Raw genomic sequence first — 14,062 nt, forward strand, 5'->3', positions numbered from 1 at the left:
CACCTGTCCGAGTCAGTCACCTGATCTGAACCCTACAGCGCACCTTCGGAAAAACTCTTAAAAACGGGAAACAGAGGAGTGCAAACCCTTCATCAGAGAAGTGCTTAAAAGAGTTCGTGAGGAACCGCAGGATCTCTCTCTCTCCACAGGACTGTGTCACACTGATATTTTCCGTGTCGATGAGACACTTGGCTTCTTCTCTTTTGTTGTTGTTGTCTGTTTGCTATTTTTATTACTTTGTATAAATATATTTGTGATATTGTGCAGAGGTGTGTTCACTTTTGTTGTTTACTATATGTTCATATATAGTATGAACATACACTGTGTTTGTGTGTGTGTGTGTGTAAAACGTATAAACGGAATAAAGAATTCAAACATTCTCCTGATCTTTTGTGATTTTATGGTAAGTGTTACGTAGTATTACAATTACCATTATCATATTATTTAAAAAAAATTAATAAAAAATAAATAAACAAACAAACCTTAAACCTTATAAACTGCATCACAGGGTGACACACACTCACATATTCACTCACACCTATGGAGACTTTTGAGTCGCCAATCCACCTACCAACGTGTGTTTTTGGAGCATGGGAGGAAACCGGAGACACACGCAGACACAGGGAGAACACACCACACTCCTCACAGACAGTCACCCGGAAGAAACCCACGCAGACACAGAGAGAACACACCACACAGACAGTCACCCGGAGGAAACCCACACAGGCACAGAGAGAACACACCACACTCCTCACAGACAGTCACCCGGAGGAAACCCACGCAGACACAGAGAGAACACTCCTCACAGACAGTCACAGTTGTGATTTTATGTTTGTGAAGATCAGATGTTCTCACAAAGACAGGAACATCTCAAACGTTGTTGTAATGAAATAACACTCAGTTGGTCCTCACCAAAGCTGGTACTTCACTGTGAAATGATTTATTGCTGATTACTGAAGGTTAAGGGACATGTTCCTGAAAAATACAAGTCTACGTACGGAGCTGTGTATCAGGTTTTGAGATCTACAGATACCCACCTCTGATCAGAAAGCCATGACTACATTATCACTCATGTCTCTGCTCGGCAGTTTAATAGCCTCGGTGTTAAAGGGACTGTGTGGTGCCGGGACCCGAGAGGCACTTTCCATTCAAATCAATTCAAGTTCAGACAGTTCAGATCTATAGTCCTCAAGGCCAAAAGGTTCTAGTTGCAGCCTGTTTAGACCGAGGGCATCATTGGAGCAGACTGGGTCTTTTCAAATATTTGTTTGGTTTATCTGTGTGTGAGAGTATGTGTGTCTGCTGTGTTTAGCTTTTGAGAGCCAGATGGAGCAGGGATAGAGGTGTACAGCAGGATTTTCTCCTGGGGGGAGGGGGGGGGGGGCTGGCCCCATTCAGGGCACAACACTATGAATAGTCCATGGCTGATGGTAGCTGTCTACACTGGCACACGACATACAAATATGCCGCCCCCCTCCACACACACACACACACACACACACACACACATTAAACTGTATGTAAATATGCCCTTCAAATAACATCCTCATTTTCAAAATATTGCTAAACTAAGAAGCAACCTATAAGTACGTGTGGAAATATTAATGTCAGGTTGAGTTTCCATGAGTTTCAGGTTGGATTACTGTACGGTCATTTATTTCTGTCTCAGAATAACCTGGATGTCACAGTTGGCCCCTCCTTCTCCTTAGTTCGCTCTTGTTTTGTACCCTTGGGTTTTCCCTTTCTTATGCCCTTTCTCTGTCCCTGTCTCCTATGCGTTTTCTGTTTACGTTTTGTCCACGTGTTGGTCTTAGCCACGCCTCCTTCCTAACGTGACTGCTCCCAGTGTGAAGAAATATCCTCAGAATTGCCTGATGGTGTTAAATTGTGAACGACACCTTTAACAGACTGATTAATTTCCTCATTCGTCGGCAGAGGTTAGGGTTCCTGGGTTTTTCTGAACTGAGAAGTCTGTTCTCGTGTGTTGACTCAGGACTGTTGACAGTGCGGCTGTGGCTCTGCTGGAAATTGCACTCTTCACGTCGTGCCCAGTTCGCCTTGAAACACAACCTAACATCTGAATGTCTCTTCTGAACTACTTACTTTATGCTGCTGCAAGATATTTCTACAATTCCCTGCTCTCTTCTGCCTCTAGACCAGGTCTGACCTGCATTTCTAACTAACTTCTGAGATTGAGAACATCTGTGCCAACAAAAGCTGGCCAACAAATACCCCCAATATATTTGGGGTTTCCTGCTCATCTGCCACAGGGCCATCTGCGTGTGCCAGACTGCCTCACCTGCGTGACCCATCAACCACACTGATGAGATTAGGCCAGAGAGTATTGTTCTATGTTGGATTCAAATGCTTCGACTCGGTAAATGACATTTTTTCGCTAAAATTTTGCTCTTTTCAAAGCAATTACGAAAGTTCAAACTCAGAGAAATTAAACAAATTAAACAGAAGCAGGTCACGCTGTTAATGGACATCTCTGGCGTTGCTGATTATGCAAATGTTCAAAAATAAAACTAATGTCATTAACTGTGATGTCAAAAATGATTTGTATTCATTTTATTGTAAGTCGTGTGTAAAACAAAAATGTGCATTAGTTTTAGTCTCATTTTAGTCCTTTAATTATTGTTAGTTTTAGTTGAGTTTTAGTTCATTCATTTAAAGGAAAAAAAACAAATTTTAGTCTTGTATTTTTACTGGTTTTACATTTTAGCGTTATTATTTATTACAAAATTTCATAAACAATAGCTTAAAAAATATAATAAAAGTCAGCAGTCATAACTCAAGTGAGCGGGAAAGTACAGGGTGGGCCATTTATGTGGATACACCTTAATAAAATGGGAATGATTGGTGATATTAACTTCCTGTTTGTGGCACATTAGTATATGGGAGGGGGGAAACTTTTCAAGATGGGTAGTCACCATGGCGGCCATTTTGAAGTCGGCCATTTTGGATCCAACTTTTGTTTTTTCAATGAGAAGAGGGTCAAATCTCGTATCTTCACAGCATAGACAATTGCCTTCAGATGACCCCCAAAGATAAAAGACTAAGGGGGTCAGATGTGGAGCCCTTGGGGGCCATTCAACTGGCCCACGACGACCAATCCACTTTCCAGGAAACTGTTCATCTAGGAATGCTCGGACCTGACTCCCAGAAAAACTGGAAAAACTCAGGGAACGTGCCAGCTTCAGTGCATAAAGAGGGAAACACATTATCATGTAGCAATTTCACACATCCAGTGGCCTTGAGGTTTCCATTGATGAAGAATGGTCCCAACATCTTTGTACCCCATATACCACACCATACCATCAAGACGTGCAGCACCTGAAACTAAGGATACTGGAAGTCTGTGCTAGCATTTCTCCTGCGGTGTTGCTATCAGTGTGTGAAGAGTGGGAGAATGGGCAGCACTTTGAACACATTTTATAAATGGTCAGAAACTTGTAAATAACTCATGAAAGAATAAAGTTACATTAAAACCAAGCACACCATTGTTTTTCTTGTGAAATTCCCAATAAGTTTGATGTGTCACATGACCCTCTTCCCATTGAAAAAACAAAAAGTTGGATTCAAAATGGCCGCCATGGTCACCACCCATCTTGAAAAGTTTCCCCCCTCCCATATACTAATGTGCCACAGACAGGAAGTTAATATCACCAACCATTCCCTTTTATTAAGGTGTATCCCACCCCTGTACTTCAGAATCTGCCTCAGGGGCATTCTGCAGCTTCCTCAGAGGCATTGTCTTTTATTTTGACAGGCTTTTTACTTTGCCTCTTCTGTGTTATAAAAGATAACAAGGACATGATTTCCACTGCTGAGTGAGGCCTACCTTGCGATGCTCCAGTCTGGCTCTATGCGCAGGACGGTAGGGTCTTCTGTGTAGTTAAACCTTACATCAGGGTTTCTTAATTCCGCTGCGTCAATGTCCACCATCACTGGCGCACTTCCTGGTGACACTCCAGCTGGGGTCACACAGACTATCTCTTTAGAACTGCGCCTGAGGAAAAGAGGACAGAGTATACCACATTTAAAGGACATTATAAAGGACTGCACGCGTTAGACTCACAACAAACTCTGAAATCCACACCACATCCTCATTCACTGAAGGTAGCACTGTTACACTATAAACATCTGAAGCTTGTGAACAGATCATCGTTTATTCGTACGTACAATCCACTACTTTTACTCAGTGGCCATTTTTCCTGATGTTTCTGGAGCGAAAGAAGGAGATCCTCTCTTTCTTTCCCTCTCTCCTTTATGAGAGATGTGCCTGCAATGTCCCTGCAAATTCTTCTCCCACGTTGCTATGGGAACCCATTTCACAACGCAAGCCCCAGGAACCCTCTGAAGACTGCACATATTTTGACAAGGCGGTTGTCACATACAAAAAAAAAAAAAAAAAAAGAAGGAGACAAAGGGAGGCAGAGAGAGCTGAGGGAGAGACGCATTATGAGAAATAAGAAAATAAATAAAACAGAGAAATTAATAAACAAACAGTGGGGGAAATGATTTCATTCATGGAAATTAAGATGTAGCCATAGCTCTGGGATATTTTAGGGAATTCACTCTGAATTTAGAATATGAGGGATTTAAATCGACGAGAGGATGAATTCATTTGGTTGTTAATTTATATTTCACATTATAGTCAGAGAGAGAGAGAGAGCAAGAGCGAGAAAGAGAGAGAGAAAGAGAGAGAGAGCAAGAGTAAAAAAAAGAGAGAGAGAGCAAGAGCGAGAAAGAGAGAGAAAGAGAGAGAGAGAGAGAAAGAGAGAGAGAGCAAGAGTAAAAAAGAGAGAGAGAGCAAGAGCGAGAAAGAGAGAGAGAGAGAGAGAGAGAGAGAGAGAGAAAGAGAGAAAGTGAGAGAGAAAGAGAGACAGAGAAAAAGAGAGAGAAAGAGAAAGAGAGAGAGAAAAAGAGAGAGAAAGAGATAGAGAGAGAGAAAGAGAGAAAGCGAGAGAGAAAGAGAAAAAGAGAGAAAGAAAGAGAGAGAGAGCAAGAGCGAGAAAGATAGAGAGAGAGAGAGAGAGAGAGAAAAAAGAGAGAGAGAGAGAGAGAGAGAGAGAGAGAGAGAGAGAGAAAAGGACAAGGGCACCAAAAAAAAAAACAGCTCACAAAAACCACAGAAACACATCTTTCCAACACCACACACAAAAGCTTTACACGCAGCGACAGTAAGGAACCTCTAGCCAAAGTCTCCTTCTGATCGAGTGCTCGACTAAGTCCAGGTGTGGCTGATCTATCAGCCAGAGAGAGCTGAAGCAATCTTCTCTTACTCCCTCCTGTCAGAGCCTTGGCACCGAGGCAATGTTTTTATCCACAGTGCCATGCAGAGCAGTCCCACTCCTCCAGTACTCGGGCAGACAGGAGAAACACAGACAAACAACAACAACACACCCATTGTGTAGCACTGTCCACACTGGAACCATGCGGACGTGTTTTCCTATATCACACATAGCGAGAAAAATTGCAGTATTTGGAACTGGTGACTGAATCAACACGAACTGAAAGAGCCCAGCCCAGAGAGGGAAAGCAGGATTAAATCCACGAATCATTGTTTCTAACTCTTAGCTTAAAGAACAACCAGAAACAGTCCAGTTGAAAAAAAGAAGAAGAAGAAATAAAAGAGACAGAAAAGCACTCACTTCTTAAAGCGACAGGGGTGGCGATCAACACTAACTGCCACTGAGCTGCCAGCGTTGAGGTGGCTGCCCTCGATGGTGATTCTGGTGCCCCCAGAGAGAGGTCCCTGAAAAGGCAGCACGCGAGTGAAGAACGGGGTCTGGAACAGACAAAAAGCATATAGGCATGTGAGGAATAAAGATCCAATAGGAAACCAGTGTTTATTTGAACTATGTGTAGCCACTATGTGTTTTTCATTCTAACATCTGAACATTATCACATATTTATATTCATTCACTCATTATCTGTAACCCTTATCCAGTTCAGGGTCGCGGTGGGTCCGGAGTCTACCCGAAATCACTGGGCGCAAGGCAGGAACACACCCTGGAGGGGGCGCCAGTTCTTCACAGGGCGACACACACTCACACATTCCCATATTTATTTATACATCATATTAAATGTGGACAACTCGGTTATAAACACTATACTGCTGTGAGATGGTAAACTGTAAGTCTGTGAGGCTAAGTGTAACTGGGTCAATGTCTTAATTACTGTATTACACATCTATTTTGCTGTATATAAATATTACATTCAGGTAAATGTGCTTAATAAGTTGCAAAACAATTCCCAGCATGACTGTCACCTCCCTGTATTCTTGTTAAACAGGATATTGAACACATCAGCCAGGGGCGCTGCCAGGGATTTTGGTCCCAATAAAAAGATATTAAACTGGACCCCACCGCCCACCTGCCCCAGGCCACGCCGACCCTGAAAAACCTTGCTGATCATGTTTGACATCAGCAACGTAAAAAGGTAATCAATACAGAGTAGCAGGACCCTTTATAATTAGATACAGTTAATATATTTATCATTTATATTTGAACTAATGTAAATGTAATGAAAGCTGTAAAATATGCCCTCACTAATCTAAAGTCATAAACACGATGCCAACACCTGACCAACACCAGAAAAACACCTGATCAACACCTGACAAACTCCAGACCAACACCTGAACAACTCCAGACCAACACCTGATCAACACCTGACAAACTCCAGACCAACACCTGATCAACACCTGACAAACTCCAGACCAACACCTGACCAACTCCAGACCAACTCCAGACCAACACCAGGCCAACACCTGACCAACACCTGACCAACACCTGATCAACACCTGACCAACACCTGATCAACACCTGAAAAACTCCAGACCAACAACTGATCAACACCTGACAAACTCCAGGCCAACACCTGACAAACTCCAGACCAACACCTGACCAACACCAGACCAACACCTGAACAACATCTGACAAACTCCAGACCAACACCTGACAAACTCCAGACCAACACCTGACCAACTCCAGACCAACACCTGATCAACACCTGACAAACTCCAGACCAACACCTGACCAACTCCAGACCAACACCTGATCAACACCAGACCAACACCTGATCAACACCAGACCAACACCAGACCAACTCCAGACCAACACCTCACCAACTCCAGACCAACACTTGATCAACACCTGACAAACTCCAGACCAACACAGGACCAACTCCAGACCAACACCTGATCAACACCTGACAAACTCCAGACCAACACCTGACCAACTCCAGACCAACACCAGACCAACACCTGACCAACACCAGACCAACACTTGATCAACACCTGATCAACACCTGACAAACTCCAGACCAACACCTGACCAACTCCAGATCAACACCAGACCAACACCTGACCAACACCAGACCAACACCTGACAAACTCCAGACCAACACCTGACAAACTCCAGACCAACACCTGACCAACTCCAGACCAACACCAGATCAACACCTGACAAACTCCAGACCAACACCTGACCAACTCCAGACAAACACCTGATCAACACCAGACCAACACCTGACCAACTCCAGACCAACACCAGACCAACACCTGACCAACTCCAGACCAACACCAGACCAACACCTGACCAACTCCAGACAAACACTTAATCAACACCTGATCAACACCTGACAAACTCCAGACCAACACCTGACCAACTCCAGACCAACACCTGATCAACACCTGACAAACTCCAGACCAACACCTGATCAACACCTGACCAACTCCAGACCAACACAGGACCAACACTTGACCAACTCCAGACCAACACCTGACCAACACCAGACCAACTCCAGACCAACAACAGACCAACACCTGACCAACACCTGACCAACTCCAGACCAGCACCTGACCAACACCAGACCAACACCAGACCAACTCCTGACCAACACCAGACGAACACCAGACCAACTCCAGACCAACACCAGACCAACACCAGACCAACTTCAGACCAGCACCTGACCAACTCCAGACCAACACCTGACCAACTCCAGACATACTCCAGACCAACAGCTGACCAACTCCAGACCCACTCCAGACCAACACCAGACCCACTCCAGACCAACACCAGACCTACTCCAGACCAACACCTGACCAACACCAGAAACAACACCTGACCAACTCCAGATCAACACCTGACCAATTCCAGACCAACACCTGACCAACACCAGATCAACGCCAGACCAACTCCTGACCAATTCCAGACCAACTCCAGATTAACACCTGACCAATTCCAGACCAACACCTGACCAACACCAGATCAACACCAGACCTACTCCAGACCAATTCAAGACCAACACCTGACCAGTTCCAGACCAACTCCTGACTAACACCAGATCAACACCAGACCAACACCTGACCAACACCAGACCAACACCAGATCAACACCAGACAACACCAGACCAACACCTGACCAACACCAGACCAACACCATACTAACACCTGACCAACACCAGATCAACACCAGACCAACACCAGACCAATACCTGACCAACACGTGACCAACACCAGATCAACACCTGACCAACTCCAGATCAACACCTGACCACTACCAGATCAACACCATACCAACACCTGACCAACTCCAGATCAACACCTGACAAACACCAGACCAGCATTTTTATTATTATTGTAATGAATGAATTGTAATTTTTTTTCATCTTACACAAAACATGTTAGTACAAAAAAATCATATTAAATCATGCACATTTTAACGTAGATTTGGGACAGGTTTCACTTTACAACATTCAATGAAAGCATTCTTCCTCCTAGAAGATGAATAGTTTTTTGTGTGCCAGGTGCCATATCAGGAACTACTTACCACAAAGGTAAATGCTCGTGGTGACAGTGCCCTGTAGTCTGCCAGGCAATCCCTCACACACACCTCTACCTGGGCCTCCTGCACACGGTACCCTGTGGCATCATTCAGTTGGCACACAATCCTGGAAATGACAATATAGTTAATATATTCAGATCCACTTTAGAGTAGCATCACACGGTCACTAAGAAAGTAAAAGGAGATGCTCTGATAGTTTATCATTTAAAGAAAATATACTATGAAAAAAACTTGTTTTTGAATGTATTATCATATTAATAGGGAATCTAGAGATGCTATCAATTCACAAACTGTGAAATAAAAACATTTCACTCAGTTTCAGGTCTAAAAACACGGGGTGTGCTGCATCTTGTGTAGACAACACACACTTCAGAATTGATCCTTGTGGTATCTTGACCAAACTATGTCACGGGAGTTTGCGAAAAAGGGATATAATTTGTCTCCTTTAACGCTTGCTGATCCTGACAGCTGTAAAAACACTATAAGGAAAGATGAAAGAAACAGAGTGGATAAAAAGAGTCATAAGTGATTACTACGAACCCTACCTCTCTGCGCTGACATACTCTTCTTCAATAGGAATGCATGGCACCTTCCCCAGCCTGACTCCGCTCTGAATGTCTCTGAACTGCAGTCCCAGGTTCTCTCCAGTGATGGTGAGTCTGGTCCCACCCTGCCTTGGGCCTGTCTCTGGAAATAACTGGGAGAGAAAAAAAAAGAACAGTCATTGAGGTCTGACATTCATCGTTCAACACTTTAATAGTGATGTCAAATATTTTAACTCCAGTTCATCTAAACGTGCCAGACTCATACGAGCGTTTTCTCCAATTAAAACTTGTTGTCAGTGAACAGTTCTTGGCCATGAACCATAAAGCACTCTTCACCCTCAGTCCCCAGCAAATCTCTAATGTCTTGCATTTTAATGGAGACAAATCACCCCTCAGCCCAGGAAAGCAGAACCCCTTAACAACACGTGCAGCTAGACACCCCTATGCCCAGCTCCCCCACAACCCCCTTCACCACACACACATATCCATCCTCTAATTGAAACTTATTACCCAGCCTCCCACATCCACGGCATGCTGCACAGTGGCAGGGTAATGTGATTTATTTAGCTGGATTATTCTCCATAACGAGGACAGGTGTGGTGTGACAAAACAAATATGGTGACTGATGTGCATCGGCAACAGCAGGATGGTGCCCTGTAACAATCATCATGAGGTAATTACAGGTAATCTCCACACAGGCGCTCTAGACCATAAGGGCGTCCTCGCGACATGGAGCCAGGCCCTGGCTGCTGTCGCCGTTCCTTAGTGAATGGAGACATGAGGACCACTCCAAAAGGCGAGGACCCCCACAGAGCAGGTGTGATGTGGTGGTGGATCATTCTCAGCGCTGCAGTGACACTGACGTGGTGGTGGTGGTGTGTTAGTGTGTGGATCAGACACAGCAGTGCTGCTGGAGTTTTTAAACCCTGTGTCCACTCTCTGTCCACTCTGTGAGACACTCCTCCCTCGTTGGTCCACCTTGTAGATGTAAAGTCAGAGGTAGTAGCTCATCTGTCGCTGCACAGTGTGTGTCGGTCGTCCTCTAGTCCTTCATCAGTGACACAGGACGCTGTCGGCTGGATGTTTATTTTGGTCGGTGGACTGTTCTCAGACCAGACACTGAGTGGTTATAAAACTCCAGGACACACTGCTGTGTCTGATCCACTCTACACCAGCACAACACACACTAACACACCACCACCACGTCAGTCTGTTTTGTTTATGTATGTGAAAGTTTAACTTCTTACTCTTCTTACAATTATAAACTTTCAAACATTCTTCATTACAAAAATATTCTGGTTTATTAACCATTTTTTACACTCGTAGTTAGAGGTTGCAGCATTAGCGGAAAACCTTCCTAGCTCTGCTCTTTCAACTAGTGGTGGCTTAAAAAAAAGAACTGATTGTAGTCTGCCTTCTTTCTGTCACTGGTGCCTTTGAGATTTAAATGGAAATATGGAGATTGGTTTCAGTGGCTGCAGAATCATTTAACTAGCTTGTATTTACATTATAATTCCGAACCCACTTTAAAAAAAAAAATATTCTGGTTCTTGTTTTTATTATGCTCAGTCATTTAAATTCTCAGCACATAAAGTCTGTGATGAATAAACCTTTCGGGAGTTAGGGAGCTAGTGAAATGACAGGTTTATACAACCTCAAAAATTTATTTTGCATAGTAAACACATCCACAAAAGCAGCACCGTGACTCTCTGAGCAACAGGTCGTGGAGGCATCCAGCTGAGACTGCGCCTGATATAGAAGATCCTTCACAGCATTGACATAGTTACATATGTAGTGTATGGGGAGAGATTTGCGATACACATCCCAAACCAAACGAAGTGTCAATGCGGATAATGACTAATATAACGGTTGTTTGCTTGTTTTTTATTTAAACAAAACTTAAATCAAGGAAAAATGATCTGAACTTCACTCCCGAAAATTTAAAGCAAATTAATTTGTTATGCACAGTTTTCTTCTGGACCAAACACTCATGGGTGACTTAAGGATGCACTCTGCTCGACCTTAAAATTAAATGTTAAACAGAGTAAATACTGAGAATTCTTATGTCAACAATGTCAGGGGACATCAAATAGACTTCAGTTTATTTTGTGAAGAATTACTCTAACCTCTTTAGCTAACCCAGTAAACATTTAGCCGTTGATTCAACGTTGAAATAACGTAATGACTGCCGTCTAATCAACGAGAACGTTGATTAGACATTTTAAGGTTGAAAATGAAAGTTGAAAAGACGTCCAAACACAGACATTGAAAAGACGACTATTAGACGTATTTTGGACGTCCACTGACGTTATCGATTGGTCACCACTTAATAACTAACTTATTAAGATGGATTTTGGACGTCCATTGACGTTTAAAATATGCCCTTGATGGACAGACTACTTTTAGACCTATTTTGAGGGTCCAGGGACGTTCCTTGTTTACTGGGAAAAATGTTCATTTTAGGGACATAGGTTTTATCCCCATAAGAAAGGCAAGCCCCTATAATGTAAGTGTGTAAACAGGTTTTGGTCCCAACACGATATATATCTGGACCAAGCCTAACTTACTGAGTCTCAGGACTCTGACAGGAACAGAGGAATACAGTAAATGTATGTAAAATAAAGAATGTACAGTGTAATAAAACATAAAAGAGGTTGTGAGATATGCGCTAGTTTTCTAATTAGCATAAATGCTGGTTGTGATATAGCAGTTTTAATATGCAATTCTGCCAATACTTATATATTGAAATCAATAGGTGTCATAACATGGAAATTTCTTTTTTTAATTCATCCGAGAACTTACATTTACGTTTCGGCATAGCTGCTCGAGATGAGGGTAGGTACACGAGCTTTGCCTGACGTAAACAAGGACTACTGACGTGCAGACTGACCAATTAAATGTTTACAGAGAAGGTTATCGACCAATAACGGTAGCTCTACAGTCAGACCGTCCAACCAGAAGATTTTAGGCTACTTCACCACGCCCCCTTCTCACTCAAGCGAACCAATCGGAGTAGGGGAGGGCGGGACTAGTTTGTGAACGAAACTTCTCGAAGTTCTACGTAAGTTCTAGAAAAACAAAATGCCGGACGTTTGTGAAATTCCGCCCGGACAATTTTTTTAAGTCTAAAAAAAAAAGAGGACGTCTGGTCACCCTAGCTCAACCACAAAGATTATTCTTCAATGGTCCACAAACTGCACTGCAATCAACTGAATCAAACCAGGCTAATTATGCTCACTTAGTAATCAATTGTACTACTGTACTAGAGATAGAAAAGAGGCTTCTCTCCCCTCTCTCCTTTCTCATTAAATAATTCCCCCTTACTCTTATGCTTCTGCAAAGACTTCAGACCAGCCACAACCTATGCTGCCCAAATTCTCTGGCTTAGCTTAGGCTATAGCTTAAGCCAGGTCAGCTGATCCTGTCTCAGCTGAAAGTGAGTGTCACCCTTCTTTTTTCCCCAGTCTGTTCTGCCTCCTGCACGTCTCCTTCCATTCAGGCTCTCAGCCCTGCTCATAGAGAGATAAGTAGTGCGAGAGACAGGCATGAGCTAACAGATTAGCTACTGTGCCACTGCCAATTACCCAGTATCAGGAGCTTATCGCTCACAGAAACACTGCTGCTGCCTCTTCAGTTCTAGGCTGCCAGTGCTGGCACACGGTGCTATATTAGCATCCACCCGCCACTACACAGCCATAGAAACACATGCCTTAAACCAACTGGTTTGGCAACTCAATGAAGTAGAGAGGTGGCTTAACCGTTGGGGATAATGTTAGTAAGCTACAGACATAAACACAGGGAGAGGTGAGAGTTTCACTTTGTAGTGTAGAGGTAGGTGTGAGACCTTTATGAACATTTACATTGTCCATGCACTAAAACAGTACAGAAACAATGGGAAAAAACAAAGGTGGTGACATATCTACAGCAGATCTGTCCATATGAGCCACACATTTTAAAAAAGAATCATGGCCAGCCAACCAGCCAATATCTACCAGTATAGAAAATATCTCAGGATAAATGCTTCCGTGACAGCCATAGCCATTCATTCATTTATTTCTTACTACCCGGAATCACTAGGCGCAACAGTGGGAACACCCCCCCGCCACACACACACACACACACACACACATATTCACACCTACGGACACTTTTGAGTCACCAATCCACCTACAAACATGTGTTTTTGGACCGTGGGAGGAAACTGGAGCACCCAGAGGAAACCAACGTGGACACAGGAAGAACACACCACATTCCCGACAGACAGTCACCAGGAGGAAACCCATGCAGATACAGGGAGAACACACCATACTCCTCACAGACAGTCACCCGGAGGAAACCCACGCAGACACAGGGAGAACACACCACACTCCTCACAGACAGTCACCCAGAGCGGGACTTGAATCCCTGGAGCTGTGTGACTGCAACACTACCTGCTGCGCCACCGTGCCGCTCCATAGCCTTACATAGCATTTTTACATAGCATTACAGCTGTAAATAAAATACAACCAATACAGTTTGATACACAAAAACCATTATGTGTAATCCAAAGCAGGCTACTGTATTGTGTATTTCTTAGTTCACTACATAAATATATTATTAATAATTCATTAATAAAATATTAATAAAAATATTATTAAATGATATTTGAACATGATAATTATCAGC

General features: G+C 43.4%; 1 protein-coding gene across 1 annotated transcript in view; it reads right to left on the reverse strand.

Annotated features, from left to right (window-relative positions):
* Positions 1-14,062, reverse strand: part of plxna1a (plexin A1a) — a 252,313-nt gene that overhangs the window by 33,495 nt on the left and 204,756 nt on the right. Inside the window, 4 exon segments of the mRNA XM_066670409.1 lie at positions 3,845-4,012; positions 5,658-5,794; positions 8,838-8,958; positions 9,398-9,549. Of these exon segments, the coding sequence (XP_066526506.1) occupies positions 3,845-4,012; positions 5,658-5,794; positions 8,838-8,958; positions 9,398-9,549 (578 nt within the window).

The sequence above is a fragment of the Hoplias malabaricus genome, chromosome 5 (genome assembly GCF_029633855.1).
Source record: "Hoplias malabaricus isolate fHopMal1 chromosome 5, fHopMal1.hap1, whole genome shotgun sequence".
NCBI classification, from domain to species: domain Eukaryota; kingdom Metazoa; phylum Chordata; class Actinopteri; order Characiformes; family Erythrinidae; genus Hoplias; species Hoplias malabaricus.